The sequence below is a fragment of the Sprattus sprattus genome, assembly GCF_963457725.1.
Source record: "Sprattus sprattus genome assembly, chromosome: 11".
Lineage (NCBI taxonomy): Eukaryota > Metazoa > Chordata > Actinopteri > Clupeiformes > Clupeidae > Sprattus > Sprattus sprattus.
Window position 1 is genome coordinate 17,749,072 of NC_137909.1, and position 22,494 is coordinate 17,771,565.

The 22,494-nt window shown below is 45.2% G+C and overlaps 2 protein-coding genes across 6 annotated transcripts in view; one reads left to right on the top strand and one right to left on the bottom strand.

Moving 5' to 3' along the window:
- The window catches only part of mast4 (microtubule associated serine/threonine kinase family member 4), a 105,243-nt gene extending 87,997 nt beyond the window's left edge, over positions 1-17,246 (top strand). For 3 of the 5 annotated variants that reach the window (XM_080847752.1, XM_080847754.1, XM_080847755.1), the window contains 10 exons: positions 782-904; positions 1,869-1,978; positions 3,165-3,286; positions 4,074-4,291; positions 5,613-5,828; positions 7,094-7,320; positions 7,940-8,062; positions 8,775-8,911; positions 9,336-9,520; positions 10,042-17,246. In XM_080847752.1, the coding sequence (XP_080703878.1) occupies positions 782-904; positions 1,869-1,978; positions 3,165-3,286; positions 4,074-4,291; positions 5,613-5,828; positions 7,094-7,320; positions 7,940-8,062; positions 8,775-8,911; positions 9,336-9,520; positions 10,042-14,087 (5,507 nt within the window). In that variant the 3' untranslated portion in view covers positions 14,088-17,246. The remainder of the gene's footprint in view (positions 1-781; positions 905-1,868; positions 1,979-3,164; positions 3,287-4,073; positions 4,292-5,612; positions 5,829-7,093; positions 7,321-7,939; positions 8,063-8,774; positions 8,912-9,335; positions 9,521-10,041) is intronic. The other 2 variants (XM_080847753.1, XM_080847756.1) reach the window with 1 other exon arrangement.
- Positions 17,247-18,264: 1,018 nt separating this feature from the next.
- cd180 (CD180 molecule) lies at positions 18,265-20,633 on the bottom strand (the record flags this gene model as incomplete). Its single annotated transcript, XM_080847757.1, has 3 exons — positions 18,265-19,999; positions 20,184-20,344; positions 20,541-20,633. The coding sequence occupies 3 exons, from the start codon at positions 20,631-20,633 to the stop codon at positions 18,265-18,267; spliced, it is 1,989 nt and encodes a 662-aa protein (XP_080703883.1).
- Positions 20,634-22,494: the final 1,861 nt, after the last annotated feature.

Here is a 22,494-nt window from a genome sequence, read left to right on the forward strand (position 1 = left end):
CCTCCTGCTCCCAAACCTGCTCGCTTGATCTATTGCAATAACATTAGTCCCGACCTCGTGAATGTCACCCTCTTGCAAGGTTACCGTGTGTATCAGGCACCGCCAGGGCAGCAATCGCTGACCCCCAAGCCGAAAACAAACCCATGGCTGTTTCGACCCCGCGGAGGAGATTAAATCAAAGCAAGCGAGCAGGGCTTATTCTTCAGAATCAGCACCACCCCAACCCACCTCTCCCCCTCCCCCCCTCCCCCTCCGCCCTCCCCAGTCTGCTCTCCCATTTAGCCGGAAACTCCTGTCTTCCTCAAAGGTCTCTCTCAGGAAATTGCACTGCATAATTTATGGCCATGAAATCATAGTTGGGTGCCAGCCAACCAGCGGAGCAAGGAGGTAGGGGAGAGAGGGAGGAAAAAAAAAACTTTGACTCTGCATTTCTTCTTCTGTATTCTGTGGCTCAGTTCCTTCCACAGCCCCCTTGCCCTTACAGCGCGAGACATTCAATCAATGATGTGCGCTGGTCGACAGGGGTTATTCTAATACCATAAAATCACCTCCTAAACGCTCTAACCTTCAGAGTGAGAACTTCCACTGCCCCTGCTGATACTACCAGGAGTTAACCCCACCGCCTTTGGCCATTACTTTGTACGATCCTTGAGGTGACCGATAACCTTTTGTGTGTGTGTGTGTTTCTGTGTCTGTCTGTGTCTCTGTGTCTGTGTGTGTGTGTGTGTCTGTGTGCGTGTCTGTGTGTCTCTCTCTGTTCTGTGTCCTTGTCTATCAACAGGTGGGGCCCACGAGGTTAAGCAGCACCAGTTCTTCGACAACCTGGACTGGAACAGCTTGCTGCGGCAGAAGGCCGAGTTCATTCCTCAGCTGGAGTCAGAGGACGACACCAGCTACTTTGACAGTGAGTGTCCGAATCAGCCATCTCGCCCGGGGGGCACGGCCAGGCGTCACTTCAGCACGACGTGACTGCTACTGCACAGTCTGCGACTCCATGCAACTGTCCATGAGAAGAGTGTCAAAAACAAACACTAGCAAGGCTACCCCCTACTATTTTCTCTTCTAAGTCACACCCCAAACGTCTGCATTTCTTTGTACTTTTAGCCAAAGGCAATCAGCCTTTAGTTTAGGAATGCCATTTGTGCTGTGATTGTTCACACCCAGCTTTAGTCCACTTTTCATCAGGGTTGTCTCCAGAGACTACTGAATTGGCCTTGGCACCCCTGGGCTTCCTCCAGAGCCGTTCACATCAAAAGCTGTCTGACAAGGAAGGGCATGGGTGGGGGAGAACCACAGCGCTGACAGGCCTACTGCTACGAGGCTAATGTCGCCATGTACCAGACGCGTCGGTGTGGAACAAAAGCTGTGTAGAGGCACAATGAAGGGGAAAATGGGTTTTTATTGTAGCATAAAGCAAGCCAAAGACAGACACTCTTAAAATAAACCTTGCACAAAAGAAACCCAAAAACCAATTTCCTCTTGTAGCTCTTTTTAAAAGTCCTGCTCCCCACCAGCTGCTTGGGCAGGGGTGGTTTATGACCACTTGATCCTTTCATAAAAAATCGGCCTGAATTTAAACGTGGAGCTTTCATAGGCCAGTAACCTGTTATTAGTGTTAAGTGGTAGTTTAGCTGAAAATGAACCAACACTGTTGTTTACTAGACAGCATTCCACCAAACTCCATACTTCCATTAGGTAGAAGTAGGCTCATGTAGTATTTGAAATTCCTTTACGGCACAATATTAGATGTAGCAGATGTTTTCACATCAGTAAAGCTGCTATTGGCAGTTAATCCAATTGCAATGCTTAAACAAGTGCTTTAAAACACAATAACCAACAAAACTTTCCTATCTCTTGTTTGTTTACAGCTCGATCTGAAAGGTACGATCACCTGGAAACGGAGGAAGAGGACACCAACGATGAGGACTTTAACCCAGAGCTGAGGCAGTTTTCCTCCTGCTCACACCGCTTCTCCAAAGTAAGCGTCCTCCTCTTTCAACCCCCCACCCCACCCCTTGTGTATACACACATACACACACTCCCACTCACCCACGTGGACTCACAGCAATATATACACTCATCTTACTTATACTCACTCAGCTTACAAACGCACACGCACACACACACACAAACACACACACACACACACACACACACACACACACACACACTCAGGGATGAGCAGGCTGAAGGAGCCGCTGAAGAGATGAAGCGCCCATGTCTATCCTCTCAGAGTGAGTAAAGCTGTGGATTTCCTCCTCTTCATCTGGAGAGGAGACTCATTAGGTGTCAGGGATCCGCCTTCTCCTCCTTCTTTGCTGCAGCTGAGCGAATGGAGCCCCTAGCTTTCACTGGGAGCAGAGCAGGCGAGAGCAGCTTCAGAGAATACTCCTTAAAACTGCCTGACAGCCATCACACAAGTGTATATATACGCTTACTCAAAGACAGAGGCGGGCACACCAGTGTACAGTCAGAGGCACACAACCTCACATATATACACACACACACACACACACACACACACACACACACACACACGCACACACACACACACATACAAAGGCACACACAAACAGAGCAACACACACACACACACACACACACACACACACACACACACACACACACACACACACACACACACACACACACACACACACACTCACACACACACACACACACACACACAGACGCATAAGCATTTTCCCATACTTTCCCCTCTGGCATTTGGCACTGTTCGCATGCCTTCAGATTATGCATTATCTCTCGTGAGCAAGATCTATTTCAGTTGCATGTAGAACAAAGCTTTCACACAAAGACACACACGGATACACACACACACACAATCGTATACGTACACACATCAGTTTTTGGTGCAATGCAGTCCACACTCAACCCCGGACGTACTGAACAGATTTTAGTGAGACCATTTTGTGTACAGGAGGAATTGTTACAATAAATGATAAGAGTTTCCAGAAAGTTACATCAACATCTATGAACCTCTCTTCAACTTCTTCCCCTCACCTTTTTTAAGCCTTTATGTTCTGTTGTCTGACTTTTTTGTGTGTGTGTGTGTGTGTGTGTGTGTGTGTGTGTGTGTGTGTTCCTGTGTGTGTGCGCGTGTGTGTGTTTGTGTGTGTGTGTGTGTGTGTGTGTGTGTGTAGGTGTACAGCAGCCTGGACCTGTCTCGTGGACAGCTGGAGGAGAAAGGGGAGCAGGAGGAGAAGAAGAGCGAGAGCCCCCTGACCGTCGACTCCCTCAGCTGGACACCCGACTTCACCGAGATGTGAGTCATCAGCCGAGCCTCTCCGTCCATCTGTCCCATTAAACCACCACCGCTACCGCTGCCACATCCGTCAGGCATTACTCACCTCGCTCGTCACCAAATGACGTCTCCTCCACCCCACTGAGCACTCTCAAGTGTAGTGCCGGCTTGGAACGTAATTGGGCGCAATTTGAGCCTCTCCTTTTAGCAATTTCAAGACACAGGCATATCTTTAAGTTGTCAGGAAGTGACGATTTTCACTTTTGCAGAGATGGTCATTATTTCATTCAAGGCGAAGGGTGGCTGATGACTAATCTCACTCGTTTCAATCATTTGTGGTCATTTCCTTGTTCGTGCTCCAAGTCTTTCCCCTGGAGTTTTTTTAAATGAGATCCCCATTTGATACAGTTACTTATTGAAATATTGGCCTATATTGACTTAAATTCATTCATAGAAATCGTTTGTTCAGGGAAGCCAGTAGATTAAGTGATGTTAATTAACATATACTCCATTTAATTTAGAAATAAAAAGATATTGAAGATAAGTGTATTTATATCCAGATAATTTTCTTAAAATGAGGTGCCCTCAGACAGTAAAAGCCTTGGCCGCCAATCATTTAGCACATAGTTAGAAGGGGGAGAACGCCTATCAGACTTAGTCTGGGAAAAAGTAAAATTCAAACAAAGCCATTTTGCTTAAAGCAGCTTTAATTTAAAAGCGCTGGCATAATTGTGTAATTGGCTTTACTACTACTACTCTAGTCACCATAAGTGGGCTTATATCTGTGGGCCTCTCTGTGCTCTCCTAGGCCATCTCTCTCCCACTCCTCCGAAGCCGAGAGCGCCAGCGTCGGACTGCGCTCTGGCCTGCTCCCCAAGTTTGCCATCTCCGCCGAGGAGGAGGACGAGGACGGCTCGGTAGCACTGGAGGACCCCAGCAAGGTGGCTTTCACCATCGGGGAGCTGCCCCTGGACGAGCCCGACGCCACCACACCCGGCAGCACCCTCAGCTGCTCCACTCTGTCTGGTAAGGGTGGAGTTGGAGTTGGTGACGTACCTCATTGTGTTATGTATTTTGTAATCATTTATCTATACAAATGCAATATATTTATAAAATTTCGATATGTGCATCTGCCATTATCTGATGACAATGCATTTGGGTTTATTTAATAAAGTAAAGTGTATTAGAGAAGGATACTGCACACAGGCACTGCACACAGACCTGAATGTAACTGAATGAGAGGTGTGTATATTGTGGCAGTGGATTCTGTATTGGAACGTGAGCTTAATTTCTTAACACCAAAGGACTAAAACCAAAGGCCATGGTTAAAAATGTGGGTGTCATTCTAGATAGTGACCGGTCATTCAATCAACATATAAAATCCATCTCTAACTCAGCCTTTTACCATTTAAAAAACATTTCAAAACTAAGAGGTTTCATGTCACAGGCTGATCTTGAAAAACTTGTCCATGCATTCATTTCCAGCAGAATTGACTATTGTAATAGTCTTTTCACTGGACTCCCCAAAAAGCATATTAAAAAGCTCCAGCTAATACAAAATGCGGCTGCTAGAGTTCTTACCAAAACCAGGAGAACAGAACATATAACTCCAATACTGAAATCTCTTCACTGGCTTCCAGTTAGCCACAGAATTGATTTTAAAGTGATGCTTCTTGTTTTTAAGTCCATGCATGGGTTTGGACCTTTATATTTTAAGGACATGCTCCAGCCGTATGTACCTCCCAGACCCCTCCGATCCCAGGATAGAATCTTGTTGGCGGCCCCTACTGTTAAAACTAAACAAGGTCAAGCAGCCTTCAGTTATTATGCAGTAAAACTTTGGAATCTTCTACCAGACCACATCAAAACTGCCCCCACCATAGACAGTTTCAAGACAAGACTAAAAACAAACCTATTCTCTTTAGCCTATATGTGAAATTCTCTATTTATTACGGTATGCTACTTCTTAGTGCTAATCATAATGTCTCTTACCTGCAATTTATTGATTTTAAAGTTTTATTTATTTATTTATTTTCTTTCAATTTTCATTGTGTTTTTTTATTTTTATTTAAGTTTCTTTGACTGTTTCAATTTAAATTCTATGTTTGTTTCTGTAAAGCACATTGAATTGCATTTAATGTACGAAATGTGCTATATAAATACATTTGCCTTGCCTTGCCTTGCCTTGCCTTGCCTAATAAGACAATAAGCCATAAGATGTGCTTTCAGACTGCAGCTGTATCTGTAGTATGAATGAGTTGCTGCCATTGCTGTAGTGTTGTACCAGATTGTGCCAGTGAGTTTGATGTGCTCTTGTTTGCTTGTTGCCCTCCCCCCCTCGGCCCAGTAGGCGACTTCTCAGAGCACCTGGACCAGCTGACATCCAGAGGTGAGGGGGTGGACAGCCCCGACACCACCACCACCACCTCCAAGACTTCCAGTGAGCAGGGCGCAAGCCTCAGCCAGCGGCGCTCCGACACCCAGGACAAGACGCCCGGCGCCACGGTGGGCAAAGTGCCCAAGTCTGTCTCGGCAAGCGCCCTCTCTCTGATGATCCCTGGAGGTGAGCGGGTTTGTTTGTTCAGTCCGGACTGGTCACCACGGAGACTGCTTTGCTTAGCCCTCTGTTTGAGAGAGAGAGGGACAGGAGATAAAAAGAAATACAGAGATAGAAATAGAGAGCAAGATAAGAAAGAGCAATGTAAGGAATCAAGGACAGAGAAAGGGAAGAGAGGCAAAGATGGCGACAAGGGGGGGAGAGAGAGAGAGAGAAAGTTGGAGAGGAAAAGGGAGGGAAGGGAGAGAGAGAGGTAAAGAGGAAGCGCCAGAGAGCGAGAGAGGAAGAGAGGATTAGAGAGCGCATTAGAAGGACGGATCAAGAGAAAGAGTGTGAAAGAGATGAAAGGGACACGGGGAGCTGTGTGAAATCGTAGCCGGCAGGCCCATGCTGGGAGCACTGCTCCACTTTCTGGGGGATGGAGAGGCTGGGAGCTGGCACAACTGCTGGTCTGCTTCCCCTCCCTCTCTGCGTCAGAGAGAGCGAGAGAGGCAGATAGATAGGGGGAAAGAGAGAAAGAAAGAAGGGAAGAGGCATTGTGTGTGAGGCTGTGTGTGCATGACGCGAATAGAGTAGTGGATGTTGAATGAGAGAGATTGAGTGTTTGAGAGAGATATTGCGTGCTTGTGTTGGAGACAGAGAGTGCGTATGTTAGAGAGAGAATGTGTGTGTGTGTGTGTGTGTGTGTGTGTGTGTGTGTGTGTGTGTGTGTGTGTGTGTGTGTGTGTGTATTAAAGGGAGAGAGTGCCGGTCTCTGACATTGAAAGTTTATGTGTGTTAGAAACTGAGTGGGGGTTTGTGAATGTGTGTGTGTTGGCGTGCGCGCGCATGCATGTGAGGGTGGAAACGAGAACAGGGGGAAAATCTCATCGGTCTCACTCCCAGCAGGGGTGTACTGAGCTGGAGCTGCTCTGACACACTAAGTCCCCTGCATCCCCTGTTATGGGATTCCAGCTCTCACTCACGCCTGCTCTGCTTCTACATCGGGCCAAACACAGCCTGAAGCGCAAACCCCTCAATAACTTCACCATGTCATTGTGGCACCTTCACAAAGGAATTGAGAATGCTGCATGGTCCACATTAGCTAACAAACAATATATGAAGTGTAATTTTGTGTGATGCAATGTACTAATAATGAAAATGTTGTGTATGTAATGTACTAATAGCACTAGTCTTAACAGCATTCTAGAATTTTATAGAGGGATTTATTGCGTGGTATTGTAATGGAGTGTTGTTTATCTAAACGGAAATATTGTTTTTTCTTATTGTAGATGTTTTTGGGGTGTCCCCATTGGCGAGTCCCATGTCCCCATATTCGCTGTCGTCTGACCCATCTTCGAGAGACTCCTCCCCCAGCCGGGAGTCCTCCCTCTGTGCGGTCAGCCCCCGACAACCAATCATCATCCACAGCACCGGGAAGAAGTTTGGCTTCACTCTGCGGGCCATCCGCGTGTACGCCTGTGACGGTGACGTCTACACTGTGTACCATATGGTCTGGGTAAGCACAGGTTAAGCCCTCTTGCATTGGACCACAATAGATCCATTTATATGTAGTACATGCTTGCATACTGTGGGGGTGATTACATACCCAGATGCTTGAGCATGACCCCTGCGAACTCGATTTACTTTTAAATTGCATTAGCAGTATTCTTGTAATGCACCTGAGGAATGCAAGCTGTTAACCTTGCTCTCTGAAAATCACCATTATGTTGAGTCAGCTTTATATATAGATGGATGGATGGATGGATGGATGGATGGATGGATGGATGGATGGATGGATGGATGGATGGATGGATGGATGGATAGATAGATAGATAGATAGATAGATAGATAGATAGATAGATAGATAGATAGATAGATAGATAGATAGATAGATAGATAGATAGATAGATAGATAGATAGATAGATAGATAGATAGATAGATAGATAGATAGATAGATAGATAGATAGATAGATAGATAGATATTAATTACAGTCAAAGTACTTACATTAGCAGATGCTGGAGCAGGGTTTGGGAAACCACGGATTGCGTTTGTAATATGTTTAATGTCGTAGCTGGCTGTTTTGCTTGTCTTCAGTGATAGCCCATTAGATAAATGTTTCTGTTCATTCCTCAGAATGTGGACGATGGAGGGCCTGCCCATAAAGCTGGGCTTAAAGCTGGAGATCTCATCACCCATGTCAATGGAGAGCCAGTCAATGGTCTGGTCCACACTGAAGTAGTGGAGCTGCTGCTCAAGGTGAGATGAGGTCTGCTGTCGGTCAGTAGTTATAGTAGCCTAGGTGCTGTGGCCACTTTATTAGGTACACCTCTCTAGCACAGGCTAGTGCACCACCTTGCTCCCTGATCAGCCTGAAGTCTATGTGGCATGGATTCAACAAGGTTGATCAGTGTTTCTATATATGTGTAGAGTCTTTCACAAGTGGAGAATAGAATAACATTGAGGCACTTTTTTGCCGATTCAGTGTTTTTCAGATTTATATATAGAACTGTGGTCGACTTCAACCAACACTTCACGGTCCCAAAATAAACCTAAAATCACTTGGCGTATACAGAATAAGCAGAACTCAGTCTCACACATAGACAGTGTTTATATTGCTGACGTGTACTACATAAAGTATCATTCAAGTACTTTGTTATTAGCGCTGTGAAGAGGCATACTCATGGAGCTGGAGGGTGCTTACATGCTCAACCTCTTTCAGTTCAGAGTTTGTTCATGTACACAGCCACTATCAGTGCACACACACAAACATTACTTAGAGAGAACATTAGGAGAAAAACACACACATTTGCCAGGTTTCATGAACAGGTTTTAAGCCTCTTACAAAATGGCTTTACACCTGTTAATGTGGTCATAACAGAATATTGAGGGTAATCTGTAATATTTTGCATAACTCATTACAGTATCTAGCATTATGGTGTTTATTATTGGTTTTATTCTCTTCTGACAGAGTGGCAGTAAAGTAACCATATCCACCACCCCCTTTGAGAACACTTCCATCAAAACTGGTCCCGCCAGAAAGAATAGTTACAGAAGCAAAATGATCCGAAGAACAAAGAAACCCAAGAAGGAAAAAACACAGGAGAGGTAGTTTTGCATTCTTGCTGCATTTGCAACATTTCTTTGTCATGTCTTATTTTAGTATTGAAGGCAGTGTAAGCACCACTATGCGTATAGTGATGCATATATGTTTCTGGTTGTCATACTCTAATATCACCACCAGGTGTAGCTGTGGCTCTTTACTTGAATCCTTTCCACGCCAAAAGTATTATCCATGCTCAGCCTTAGCCTTATATCAAATGCTCTGTATGGTGGATTTAGAAAACTGCCTGTGGTCCATCTCATTTAACTTCTATCAGTGGTTGGTTGATAAAAAAAAAGGCTGTTCCACGCATGCAGTTCTGACAAATGAGCATATGAATAAATATTTTATGTTGCTTTGGATAAATGCCAAATACCTGAACTTTAAATGATAAATTCCCTTTTTTTCCCTCTTTCTTTCTCATGACAGGCGCAGGTCTGTGTTCAGGCGCTTTGCCATGCAGCCCTCTCCTCTGCTGCACACCAGTCGCAGCTTCACCTCCCTCAACCGCTCCCTGTCCTCGGGGGAGAGCCTCCCCGGCTCCCCCACACACAGCCTGTCCCCTCGCTCCCCCACCGCAGTCTTCAAACCCGCACCAGACTTCACACAGTCAGGTGAGGAGGAATCTTTCATCTATTGGTTTACACAGTCAGGTGAGGAGGAATCTTTCATCTATTGTTTTACACAGTCAGGTGAGGAGGAGTCTCTCACCATATACTTCACATAGTCGGGTTAGTATGAACATTTCACCACATACTTGTCAGTCGAGTTGATATGAGTTCTTTACCTTATACTTCACACAATCACTCCCAGGAGTCTGGGGCTGGATTCAGGCACGTGTGCTTCTGACATGCTATGATATTTTTGAACTTTTTAAGCAGCATGAAACAGTAGTTCTAAAGCCATTTATTTGTTTTGTATAAGTTTAGGTACAATGTATCGGCATTTTCTCTAAAATCCCTATCAAATGGTCATATTTTGCAGAGTAGTTTATTTAACTTGTGCTGGAATATGTGCAAAAACATACACTGAACCACAGTGACAAACAGTTTTGAAAATGTTTTAGTGTTTCTGTAAGGTCATGGGTGTGTTATAATGCCAAGTTCCCCTTCCTCTTTTGTGTTCTTTGTTCTAGGTGGCACATCCTCTCAGAGCAGTTCCCCTAGCTCCAGCGCCCCAAACTCCCCTGCCGGCTCAGGCCACATCCGGCCCAGCACCCTGCACGGCCTGGGCCCCAAGATCCCCGGCCAGCGGCTGCGTCAGGGCCGCCGCAAGTCTGCCGGTAGCATCCCGCTCTCGCCCCTGGCACGGACACCCTCCCCCACGCCGCAGCCCACCTCCCCCCAGCGCTCGCCCTCCCCTCTGCTGGGCCACGGGGTGGGGAGCTCTAAGATCTCTCAGGCCTTCCCATCCAAAATGCACTCGCCCCCTACCATCGTGCGTCACATGGTGCGACCTAAGAGCGCCGAGCCGCCCCGATCCCCACTGCTCAAGCGTGTGCAGTCAGAGGAGAAGCTCTCGCCATCCTACACGGGGGACAAGAAGCACCTGTGCACCCGCAAGCACAGTTTGGAGGTGACCCAGGAGGAGGCGCAAGGGGAAGGTGCCCAATGTGAGGTCACCTTGCAGGGCGTGGAGGAGACTACCTGTGAGATGCTGACGGTGACCCGGGTGAGACCAGCCGAGCAGGGCTGCCTGAAACGCCCCGTCACGCGCAAAGTAGGAAGGCAGGAGTCCATGGAAGATCTGGACAAGGAGAAGCTGAAGGCCAAGGTGGTGGTGAAGCGGCAGGACTGGTCAGAAAGGCACGAGTCTCTGCAGATGCAGGACACTGAGGCTGGCTGCTCCTTGACCGCTGAAGACAAGGACAGGGGGATTCTGGGTAGGCCCTGCACAAGACCTCAGTGCAACCCTGAGTCGGGTGTCCTAGACGGCAAGTCCGTTAACTCCACGCTCAAAGACGTGCTGTTTAAGAAGCTGAACACCAGAGTGTGCGAGAGCATCGCAGAGTTGATGAGTGGCAGTGGGGAGTGTGTATCTGCACTGAGCGAGGGTGTCAGGTCACACACATGTCCCGCCCTCCAGGACTGGAGCCCCCAGAAGGCCGAGCGGCAGCTGGCCCGACCGATGAAAGACGGCGGTAAACCGGACAGGCTGGACTTCAAAGCCCCCAGTATGGAGTTTGCCAGGAAGAGGCAGTCATTCGACGAGCGGGAGGACTGTGTGTGCCGCCTTGCCCCTGGTGTGCACGAGAGCCACCACTTCAGCACCACCCGCTCCAAGAGCCTCCAGCTGGACTCAGCCATGGTCCTGGACCACGTGAAAGGGGGGCTGTGCAGCATCCACAACCCACCAGGGAGCACCTCAGACACCCTTACGTCGAAGATGTTTACAGGCCGAGGGGAGAGCGCTGTGGAGAAGCTCCAGATGATTTCCTTGTCGGAGGGATCCATCCGCAAGACCTCTTCTGAGTACAAGCTCGAGGGCCGTCTCGTCTCCTCGTTGAAACCCCTGGAAGGTACGCTGGACATTGGCATGCTCTCTGGTCCCCGGGTGTCCAAGACAGACACCTGCTTGTCCAAAATGGTGGACAGCCATGGGGATTTCACGCTAGGTCATAGCCAAAGTGAGAAACAGCTGTCAGCTCAGCAGCAGCAGAAGGCCTCTGACAAGCAGAAGGCCTCTGACAAGCAGAAGGCAGTACCAACAGACCCAGCGCCAGCACAGGGAGCCAAGGAGTCCCTGAGCTCTCTGAACTCTTTGACAGACCGGCATGTTGGGAAACCTGACACCACCGCCGCCACCATCACCACCACTCTGATCAAAGACTGCGGCAGTGAGAGAACTCAAGAGAAGCCCGGTCACACTGAGTCAACCCACGTAGCGATAGTTAAACTGGACATCGCTGACTCTTGTGGAAAACCAGAGATCAGATCAAGCGTGAAATCTGCCTCGTCCCTGGCCCATGAAATGAGGGTCTCTCGTCACAGTTCTCACTTCTCATGTGGGAAGACGCCCTCGATCAAGGAGGTCAGTAATGAGGACCAGGACGATGAAGATCTACCTGAAGACACCACCACAGCTACGGCCAATCAGAAACAGGAGGCACTACAGTCACAAAACTCTAAATCAGAATCTCTGACAGGCCCAGACGCCTCTAAATCTTTTGAAACAGTACCTCATGCATCTAAGCCAGAATATTCTACGAAAATAAAATCAGCTGACAAATCTGAGCCTCCAAAAAATGTCTGCAGCCCCCAAACAACTGTGGCTCCCAGACAGGGAATAGATTCCCCATCAGTGTTGGGTTGTGTAAACAGTCTAGGGAACAGTGTCAAAGAGCAGAAATCAAGTAGTCAAGTTCCGGGTAAGGCTTTGGGGCATGGTTCCTTACACAGCTCAACAACTTCACAGAGTATGCCCACTCCCTCTGAGCACAGTCTTTTAACTAACACAACCAAGGACAAAGCTGCTGGCGCAAAGTCTCCAACATTGGAGAACTCTGTTAAAGACAAACCAGCCCCTGCACACAACACAAATTTTCCAATAAGCACTGTCAAAGATAAACCAGCCCCTGCACAGAATTCAACTATATTTGTGGGTCCTGTGCTGGCAAAAAACATTGGCAAAGACATTTCATTCAGTACCCCGAGCATAACTCTGGTGTCAGATCGCTCTCAATTGCAGAGCGCTGTCAAGGACGTGCCAGCAAAAATACAGAGCACACCTTCAGATCCACAGCCCATTCGTCCATCGAGCTCCGCTGGCAAAGACAAGCAGGTCAACACGCAGAGCTTGGCCTCAGCTTCACAAGAAAACCTCAGCCCCAAAGGTACAGCGGTCTCAGAGGCCGCTTCCCCGCAGGCCAAGCAGAAGAAATCAGGCAGCCCTCCGAAAGTCAGCACATTTCCGAAATCCATGCTGACTTCAGCTGTTGTTCCTTCGGAAGATGTGAAGAGGCCGTGTGGCTCGGTTCCACAACCTCATCACCGCTCGGAGAGAACCCTGCACACGGACAAAGTCCAGACAGAAAGGGCCCTCTCAGTGCCTGCCAGCGGAACGTCCACTTCGCAAACTGGGAAGGCGCTCAAAACCACAACGTGTTCCGCTAACAAAATGGCTGAAGCCCAGGAGACACCTGCCGAAGCGGAGCTGAGAGGAAGTGCGTCGAAAGGCAACATGAACACGGCCATGGCTAAAACTCAGATCACAATGAAGGGGGAGCAGAAGAGAGAGGATGTTGCCACTGGTAAAGCAGCTGAGAGTCGCACCTCAAATAAGAATGTTGCCGTAGCTCTGCAGAAGACACAAAGCAATCAGGGTAAGGCTGCAGATGGGCACACAGACTCCAGCTCAGCCAAGGCAGAGGAGAAACCTCGAGTGAAGGGCTCTGCAGTGATCGAAAGCCTACACTCAGCCAAGGCCTCAGCAGACAAAGCTGTGAAAGAAACCAGCCCCTCACGGTCAGCTAAACCACCCCAACCTTCAACAGTCATCAGTGCAAAACAGCCCACTGTGAGCTCCCGAAATAAGCCGAAAGTAGAGTCACCCCTGGTGTCCCAACCAGGCAGCAAAGCAGCAGATGACAAATGGAAGTCAGAGAGCCAGCCAGCAGCCTCGGCTGCAGTTAGAGATGCCCCACAAGTGAAGCAGAAAGAGACACTGGTCTTTGCTGCTCAAACCCAGAGAGAAGTTGGGAGCCGTGGCGGTCCCAGCTTGTCTTCTGTGCCTGTGCTCCCTGTGCCCGCAGTCAAATTAGATATTCGTTCACCCAGCGGAACGACAGTGGGTAAGGGGGCAACAACCAGCACAGCTGAACCCACTGAAAAGTCCTCCAAGGAGGAACCAGCCAGGGGGCGGGGTGAGGGGCCAAAGCCACACTCTCAGAGGAACCAGGGAAAGGGGGAAGCGGCAGGGACTGGCACGATGGCTAATAGCAATCTCAAACCCACTTCTGTGGAGGCCAAGACTGGAGTTTTGGAGAAGGTTTCCTCTGCTTCGAGTCGAAAGGAGACAGCTGAAAAGAAGAAACGAGAGGAGCAGTCATCCACACAAAAACACGCCAGCAAAGACTTGTCAAGAACACCGCCGCCCGCCAAAGAGGCAACAATGTCAGAGAAAGATTCCGTCCGTCCGAAACAATCAAAGGAATCTCCCCGTGGCTCTGCAAACAAGAAGTGATGCACATACTGGGGGAGATATGGTGGTTGGGACTTTGCAACCACCATTTCTATCACATCCTTTAGGAAAGTTTTAAGAGGCAGAGGTTTTTTTTGTTTTCTTTCTTTCTGTATGTTGTATCATTATGCCTTCCTTTTTTTTGAGGACCGATGAAGCTGTTACTTCAGTGTGTGTACCAAGTGAAGAAAACGGAGTGGGCTGATTTGTGTGTGTGTGTGTGTGTGTGTGTGTGTGTGTGTGTGTGTGTGTGTGTGTGTGTGTGTGTGTGTGTGTGTGTGTGTGTGTGTGTGTGTGTGTGTGTGTGTGTGTGTGTGTGTGTGTGTGTGTGTGTGTGTGTGTGTGTGTGTGTGTGTGTGTGTGTGTCAATACTAATGGGAAATGTAGATCTGAATGTAGACATATTATTTTTTGCTGCTGATTTGTCGTCCCTTTTTAATTATCTGCAGTGTGTGGGGATTGGAGAAAAAAAAGTAATTATGTGTCTGAATAGGTTTTGTGTTGTGGAATAATTTGTAAAGCAGAGGTTTGTGCAATCTGTAAGCTAGTGGTGGAGGAGTGAAGCCCATTAGTGGCTCGTGTAAGAGCTGAGGTTCAGCATGGCAGTCTTAGTACCAAACAGGAAGCACCTACCAGTCAACACATCGGACTGGGGGTGCCCTGAGACAAAAAGAGATTCAAACCTTCAACTTATCAACTAAATTGTAGCAATGGTGCTGAAGAAATAGCGTGCAGTTGTCATGCAAGGCGTGTGATCTCACCAAAAGTTTTTTTGTTTGTTTTTTTTGTTTAGTTTGTTCTGATTGTTTTTCCCTTTTAGAGATGAAGTGTGCAGTTTTGTTTTGGGTAGTGGTGCACAGAGCCAATGCACTATGTCCTGTGCTTCTCACCTAGAACTATTTACTATGGAATCATCTTACGGTTCTGGAATCATATCTAGTGGAAGGGGCCTTTGGGGTTCATGGGAAATTCGACTTGCTGTTCTTAGCAGGTAATGATGAAATTCACATTCCTTTCACATAGCATCTCTACATTTCTAAAACATTTTTGATTTGTATGCAATATACTGTAAATAGGACTAAGTGAACTGTACAAAAATGGGGGTTACACGGGGCTCAATCAAATATGAGTGTTGTATGTTTTATATGTATATATTTTGCTATCTCATACATTTGTATACCATGCTCAACGTTTGGTGTTAGTTCTGTCGTTTGTTATCTTGATTATTCTGGACTTCTGGAAGTAGCTACCAATAAGAGAAGGCATAATCTACATTGGATTGTGTAATGAATTGTACTTGAAGCAACACAAGCTTAAAATGAGCGACTGCACACTTTTCAGTAATGTGTCTCTGTGAAAGTAAAACTGAGGTGCCTGTAGTAGATCTGAGAATAGAAATGTCTTTGATTTTTACTAGAATGATGTATCCACTAAGGACTCACAAAGGGTGTCTCAATTGAAATTTGCACCAACGTTAAGAATATGGATGTAACTTTAATATTAACATGGAAAATCAATAGCCTCAATTTGGAAAACAATATTCCTCTCCCTCAGTTAAACTTCTTATTGCAGTATCGAGGGGTCAGGGCTGTTGTCTGGCTTGTATTTATGCGGCTGTTAAATCGATACTGAGCCTGGCTTGATAGGAAGGGCGGATGTGGAATCAAAGAGATCTGGAACTCTTTAAGCAGTCAGGGGTGCCAGAGTCGAAGAGGTTCAGCATCCAACCGGATACGCTCTCCTGTAACCTCACGCGTGCTCTGTTCCCCCTCATTCATCGCATATCCAGTATGATGTACTCTTTTTTTCAGAACACTATGCAGAACTGATCTATAGCCGAGTACCCTTTCATCTCTGTATTTAGCTGGCTGGTGAGAGATGTGGAGTACATGCAGACAAAAACAGTTACTGCACAGAGCAAGTGAAAACACTTCACCATTGTTTGATGTAAGATTGTGAAACAGTTTTAAAAGTAGGGGCATTTTTGTTTCGCAAACTTTTGTCTCTGATGTTTGTGCAACCGCAAACCATTTCATGTTTCGCTTTTATAACACTTCAATAGTCAATAGTAAGGAACAATCACTTCCTACATAGTTTTCTGGTTGAAATATATTGTCTCTTGCTTTATTCAAACTAACGTCATGTGGTACAGCAATAAATCAAGCCAATGCTTCTAAAACCCCTGCGACTTAGATCTTAAAGGAAAACAGCCAAGCACATACCAACTTAGTTACAATGTTACAATATCTGTAGGCTATATAACAACGCTAGACACTTAAAAGGTATTTTAAGGGGGGTAAAGTAAAAGCATCTATCTATTTATAGCAGGACACATACTGTATGTTTGAGAGCCATTAGGGAATGCCACGCATAAAGCTAAATTAATGACATAAAGATTTTAAAATAAAATACTTTGTAAGATTCTGAACTTTTAATGTTCATAGAGTAAGCTGATTCTGGGAGATACAATGCACCTTATTGTTGGATATGCGACAAACACAGATTCAATAAAAGAATGTTGAATAGAGAGGAAAAAAAGTATATATATCATGCTGAAAAGTGAATGTCTACTCAAAAGAATTTTACATGATAGCCATTGTGGAATCAGCTGTCACACAGGAATCACATAAAAGCTCATTTAATTAATGGAGTCTTGTTTGTCCCTATGCCTTTTTTCCGCTGACATTTGATGTTTAAAATCTCTTTAAAAGCACATTAAATGTTTGTTTACAATACTTCATCGATGTATATTTTGTATATTATATTATTAATTTGCCAAAATCTGTGTGCAATGTCACAGAAAAAACTTGTGGTGATTGTAGTGTCTGGACTGCTTATCTCAGTCAAACCAAGCTGTATAAGACCCTTGTCAGTCTCTGTATTACAGACCTTATATGTCAAAACATCTGTCTAGTTCTGTATGGTCCTGCATTTATTTTTTGGAGGGGAAGGGTTACTTTTTTTTTCTCTTAATGTGTGTAAACCTAGTGTTAGATGACTGCTTCTCATGATTGGTCTTTTAGGATCTGTGCAATAAAAATGTGTTATGAGTTTTGTATTTCACCCAATGAAAGTTCTATGGATGTCATAGATGTTGTATACTATACAAATATTTATACTTCTAAAGTTGTACAATACTAAAAATAAAATGGCATGAATGAATGTTTGTTGTTGTTCTTCTGTGTGGTGTCGTATACAGGGTTGGGTAGTAACTGAGGGGAAAAATAAGTAATTCAGTTACATTTTGTAATCAAAATGCTGGTGATGACAAAGTGGGTACATTCGAATATATAATTTTCAGTGAAATTCTTTAAAGCTTTTATTTAGAATATATATTTCATTTGCAGATTTGCGTCTTTTCACCATCTCATTAGGCTTTGAGGGCTGTTTTTTGTATTGCTTCTCTTGTTCAATTTTACACCACCTCTCATCTGCCTATCAAAAAGTATTCAAATGTAATGAGTTATTTTACTACGTAAAATTAGTTAAAGAAGCATTCCGGATCAATTGCTATTCGCTAACGATATGCTAGCGGCTAAAACTAACGAAATCTCTTGAAATCTGCTGACTTTGACATTATGACAAACTAGTTACTCAACAACTGTTCTAACACAGTCAAACATCAAGCAAGTGCAACACAAGACAAAGCAAGACGGCAAATAAGCTACTTACTAGTTCGGCAGACAGTAGAAAGCCAGGCAGCGTCAGGCATTTCTACATTTAGCCGTTATATGCCTATGGACCCTGGTATGGCAATGGCACGGAGGCAATTCTCCATGTTAAAAGTCATTGTAGCGCCCCAATTTTTTTCAAGCTGTTATTTTAAGGTAAAACTGCTTATCCTACCCCTAATCCTGAAGTATAATTGTTGCATGCTGTTACTTTAACATAGTAACATTTATTACTACATTTGTAACAGGCTAACTAGTAATCTGTAACCTATTACATTTCAAAGATAACCTTCTAAATCCTGGTCATATAACATATGTGCATCATTAACAATAATATCAAAAGATGACCATCTATCTGCCCTCCACAAAAAGGAATCTTATGTATGTATACTGTCACTGAAGCAATAATATACATTTAAAGTCTGTCAAACACAGTTAAAGTAACCAAATTGCAGTTGCAGTTTTAACACATCAATCAACTATTGGGATAATGCTACATTCCATACTTTTCATAACTCTCTGTAACGTCCATACTTTCTTTTTTTTGCTATTACAACCACAGCAGTTGCTACTAAAATAATCAGCATCATTACCCCAAATGCTGTCAACCCCGCAAAAACGTTACAGCGCAAATTGACTTCTGAGAATTGTACCCGTCCGATTGAGGCATTGCACAGCGTGTCCTCAAAATGCACCAGTTTATCAACATTGGCCTTCACCCAGTCAATAAACTTAATGTTGGAGCAGTTGCAGGCCAGAGGGTTGAAGCTAAGGTCAACTGAACTCTTGGGACCAAGACCCTTGACCGAATCAATGTCCACCAGCTCGATTCTGTTATGTGCAAAGTTAAGACTAATACCTGTTAGTGAGAAGGAAGGTGAAGCACAGAGCTTAGTCAGGTAGTTAGCACGGAGGTCTGCATAGGTTAGCTTTGTCAGGGCATGAAATAGGTTCCCCTCAATAGCTGTGAGTTCACACTCTGCCAAAACTAGGCTTTCCAGGAGTGGAACATGCTTGAATGTGTCTGGGTCCGACACCAATCCTCCAGAGACCGGATTTCCTCTTAGATTGAGATGAACAAGGCTTTTCAGACCTTCTAGCAGATGGGATTGCGTTACACTGACTGACGTCCTGGAGAGGTTCAGAGTTTCAAGCAGCGCCAAGTTACGAAAAGGAGCACTGCCGTTCAGATTAACATTAACGTTGCTGCAGTCCAAGTGCCTGAGCTGGGGTGTGGTGGTGAATGGCAAAGCGTCCCACTGCATGGCGTAGTTGTAGCTCAGGTTCAGGAAACGTAGCTGCCCCAGACCCTGAAGCTGCTGCTCGCAACACAACCCTTCTACATACACACCACTGTGGCTAAGGTCAAGATATTCCAGGTGTGACAAACTCCGCAGACAGTTGCCCTGAAAGACTAGGCGCCCCCACATGCCTCGCATAGACAGAGACGTTAGTGAGGGGAAGTTGTGTGCGTTGATGTTGCACATATTTTCAAAGTCATTCCGGTCCAGGGTCAGCTGTGATAGCTTGCTCATGGTTGTGATGTTGTCTGGTAGACTATGCATGTGCATCTCTGTCATTTCTAGGACCTTAAGCCCTCCCATGCACTCGAATGTGGCGTTTGAGACATTTTCCCAATGCTGCATCTGAAAGTTCAAATGGGTCACATTCATGTTACACAGAGAGCGGAGGCTCTCTGTTTTGATGTACCTGTGAGGTCCGTCGTTGAAGGCACCCAGTTTGAGCTTCTCTGTCGTCACTCCTTCCAGGCCCCTCAGCACCACCGAGACATCAGCTCTCTTAAAACAGTCACTGAAGTCCAGGCCCCCGAAGCGCAGAGACCTGAAAGCTCCAGGCTCCACCCTGAGGATGTCATTGCTTTGAAAGCTGACATCAATGTCCCCGGGGTTGTCCCTGAACGCTACCAGGTCGGACGCGCATATGCTGGGGATGTGGTTCCTGGCCAGATTGAGTGTCTTCATCCTGTTCAGATTAAAGGCAGTTAGACCGTCCAGTGTTTGGAGGCCACTGCTCGAGACGTCCAGCGTCTCCAGCTGAAGCACAGAGCTGGGGATGTGCTCCAGGTCCTTCACCTCTGTCTGGGGCATGATGAGCTGCACCAGAGACTCCAGGCTGCAGAAGGCTCTCCCTGAGATGAATATGAGAGGGTTCCCAGTCAGGATCAGTGTTTGCAGCTTGGCCTGAGTCGCAAAGACGTCCTCATACATGAAATCAATACTGCACCTGTAATGTTGACATAGAAAAATAATGCAGAAAATGTGCACATTCCAATCCAATCATTTAAACTAAACACCACATTCAAAAAGAACCCAGGGACTCAATGTGTAATACTATCCTTGCCTGTAGTATTTTGTGTAAATCAGGCGTGTTCATATAAGCGGGCCTCTAATGACACTGAATCTCTCACCTTGTCAAGTCCAGTGATAGAAGCTCTCTCAGCCGGGTAAAAGTGCCCTTGTAAAGGCTTGTCAAGTGATTGAAGCTGAAGTCCAGGTTCCGAGTTGTATTGGGAACGGCATCTGGGACACTCTCCAAGTTTAGGTCACTGCAGTCATAGCCATCAGCAATCTAGACATGGTGGTAAGGTAAGGTAAGGTTAATTTACATACCTTAAAGGAAATAAAGCATAGTTATCTGTGAACTGTGGAATACCAAACCGTACTTTGAACGACAAAACAATTCCGTCCAACACTCCTTCCAAAGAACTGATTGATAAAACTATGTCCATTCATATTTTTTTTTATTCAGTAGTTTGTTAAATTACCTGTTGACACTTATTCTTTGCAGGAGGGATTGTTCCACCGGCTATCACCAACTGTAGAGACATTAGCACACACAAAAGGTTTTGTCTCTCCATTCTGTGGAAACTGGTAGATGTAGAGACTTAAAATCACACAAACAAAATGCAACCAAAAGTGTAAACGTTGTTTGGCTTGCACTTCAAAAAGAGGAAACATGAGACAAATGCCATTTGATGATATCTCGGAAGATGGGCATTTGTTTACATGACCAGATGGTATCTGTTCCTGTTTCAGTCACACAGTGTTCCAGCTCTGACGTGGGCTCTCGATGGTCAACAGATACATACTGCTATGGGAGAAATCAGAACTGAACCTGTCAGTTCTGTCCACCTTTCTAAAAAAAAAAAAAAGAATACCTGAGATGATATATGGTATATATATGGTAAAAACTACACAATGGGCCTCAACTTTTCATCCATGAAGAATGCAGCATGTGTTAATCAGAATCACATCTTTGTCTTGTAATGACCTATCTGGCCTTCTGGGGGCACTCTTACACCTTACCATGCTATATCTTCAGTCACTGCAACATTCTGCTACAGATGGCTAGCCATGACTCAACCTCTTTAGCCAGTTGGGAGACAAAGAATGACTTAGGCCGTGCTCTAGATAAAAAAAAATGGACTAGAAATGAATGGTTGTGAGATCAGAACAGCTTATTGAGCAGCTCCTTTGGTTTGGTCAATGGTGACTGGGAGATTACATATTCAAATCCTAATGTTAATACACAGAGCATGATACAAGGCGGGATTTAATGTCTTTGTGTATTAACAGTACATAGCACCAATGGATTTAGTGGCTTTTTTATATCAAAATCCATTGCGCCAGCAAAGCTCTTCATATGACATGTATGTCCTTGCCCCTGTAATCTATTTATTCATTATTCTAGTGTGCTGTAGTGAAAGCGGTGTGTGGACGTCCACTTGGACATCACATGAAACAGCTGAACAAGGATTCAACAGAAACAAAGCATTCCCTCTGCCTTTGTTCTCCGATAAATTGTACCACAAAGAACAGCTTTGTGTGTGTGTGTGTGTGTGTATGTGTGTGTGTGTGTGTGTGTGTGTGTGTGTGTGTGTGTGTATGCCTCTCTGTTTTTGTATGTGTGTAATTTACAGATTGTAAACAGAACACTGTTCATATGCACTGATGTGATAAGGCATTTAAATCTTTTCTAATAGGCCCACTCATTATTGGGTAAGCAAAGTAATTCTTGAATGTCTTCAATCCTCAGCGCTTCTTGCAACGCCAACTGAAGGGGAAGAATGCTTGAAATATTTTTCCGCACTGCAATAAGGCATCAATGGACGTTAACACAGCCACTATTAAGATCAGTGAGGAAGCAGCTGACATGTCTTCGAGGACCTCTATGTTTATTGCATCAATATGTTCTGGATTGCGCAATAAAGAAGGTTTTTGCACTAAAGGCCACGGGACTGTTGCTGTTGTAAAGATAAGGAGATCTGTACTAAATGACTCCATCGATACATACAAGAGAGCAGTAACTGTTAGATCACTGTGGTGACGAACTGTGTTTACCAGATAAAGTGTAATATTTGTGCATTTTGATTCAGTGTAGATAGTAAATTAAACTTTTACTTTCTTTATTGAAAAGTGTCTTTTTCAAACCTTTTCCACTAAGGTCTAATGAAACCATTTTTATCTATTAAAGTCACCGATGTCATTATTAGTTGTAACAGTGGCTTTGCTGGTGAAAGCACTATGGAAGGATAGGAAAAGAAATGCTTTGTGTGAGTGAAATGTACATCATATATCATAAGAGACCACTAAAGCCAGAGTATCATTAACCAGGGAAGATGTCCAATGGGGGGTTCAGGCCCTGGTCTCTTTAAAGCACCTTGAGACAATTTGATTGTTTTGGCGCTATATCAATAAAATGTAATTGAATTGAATAAT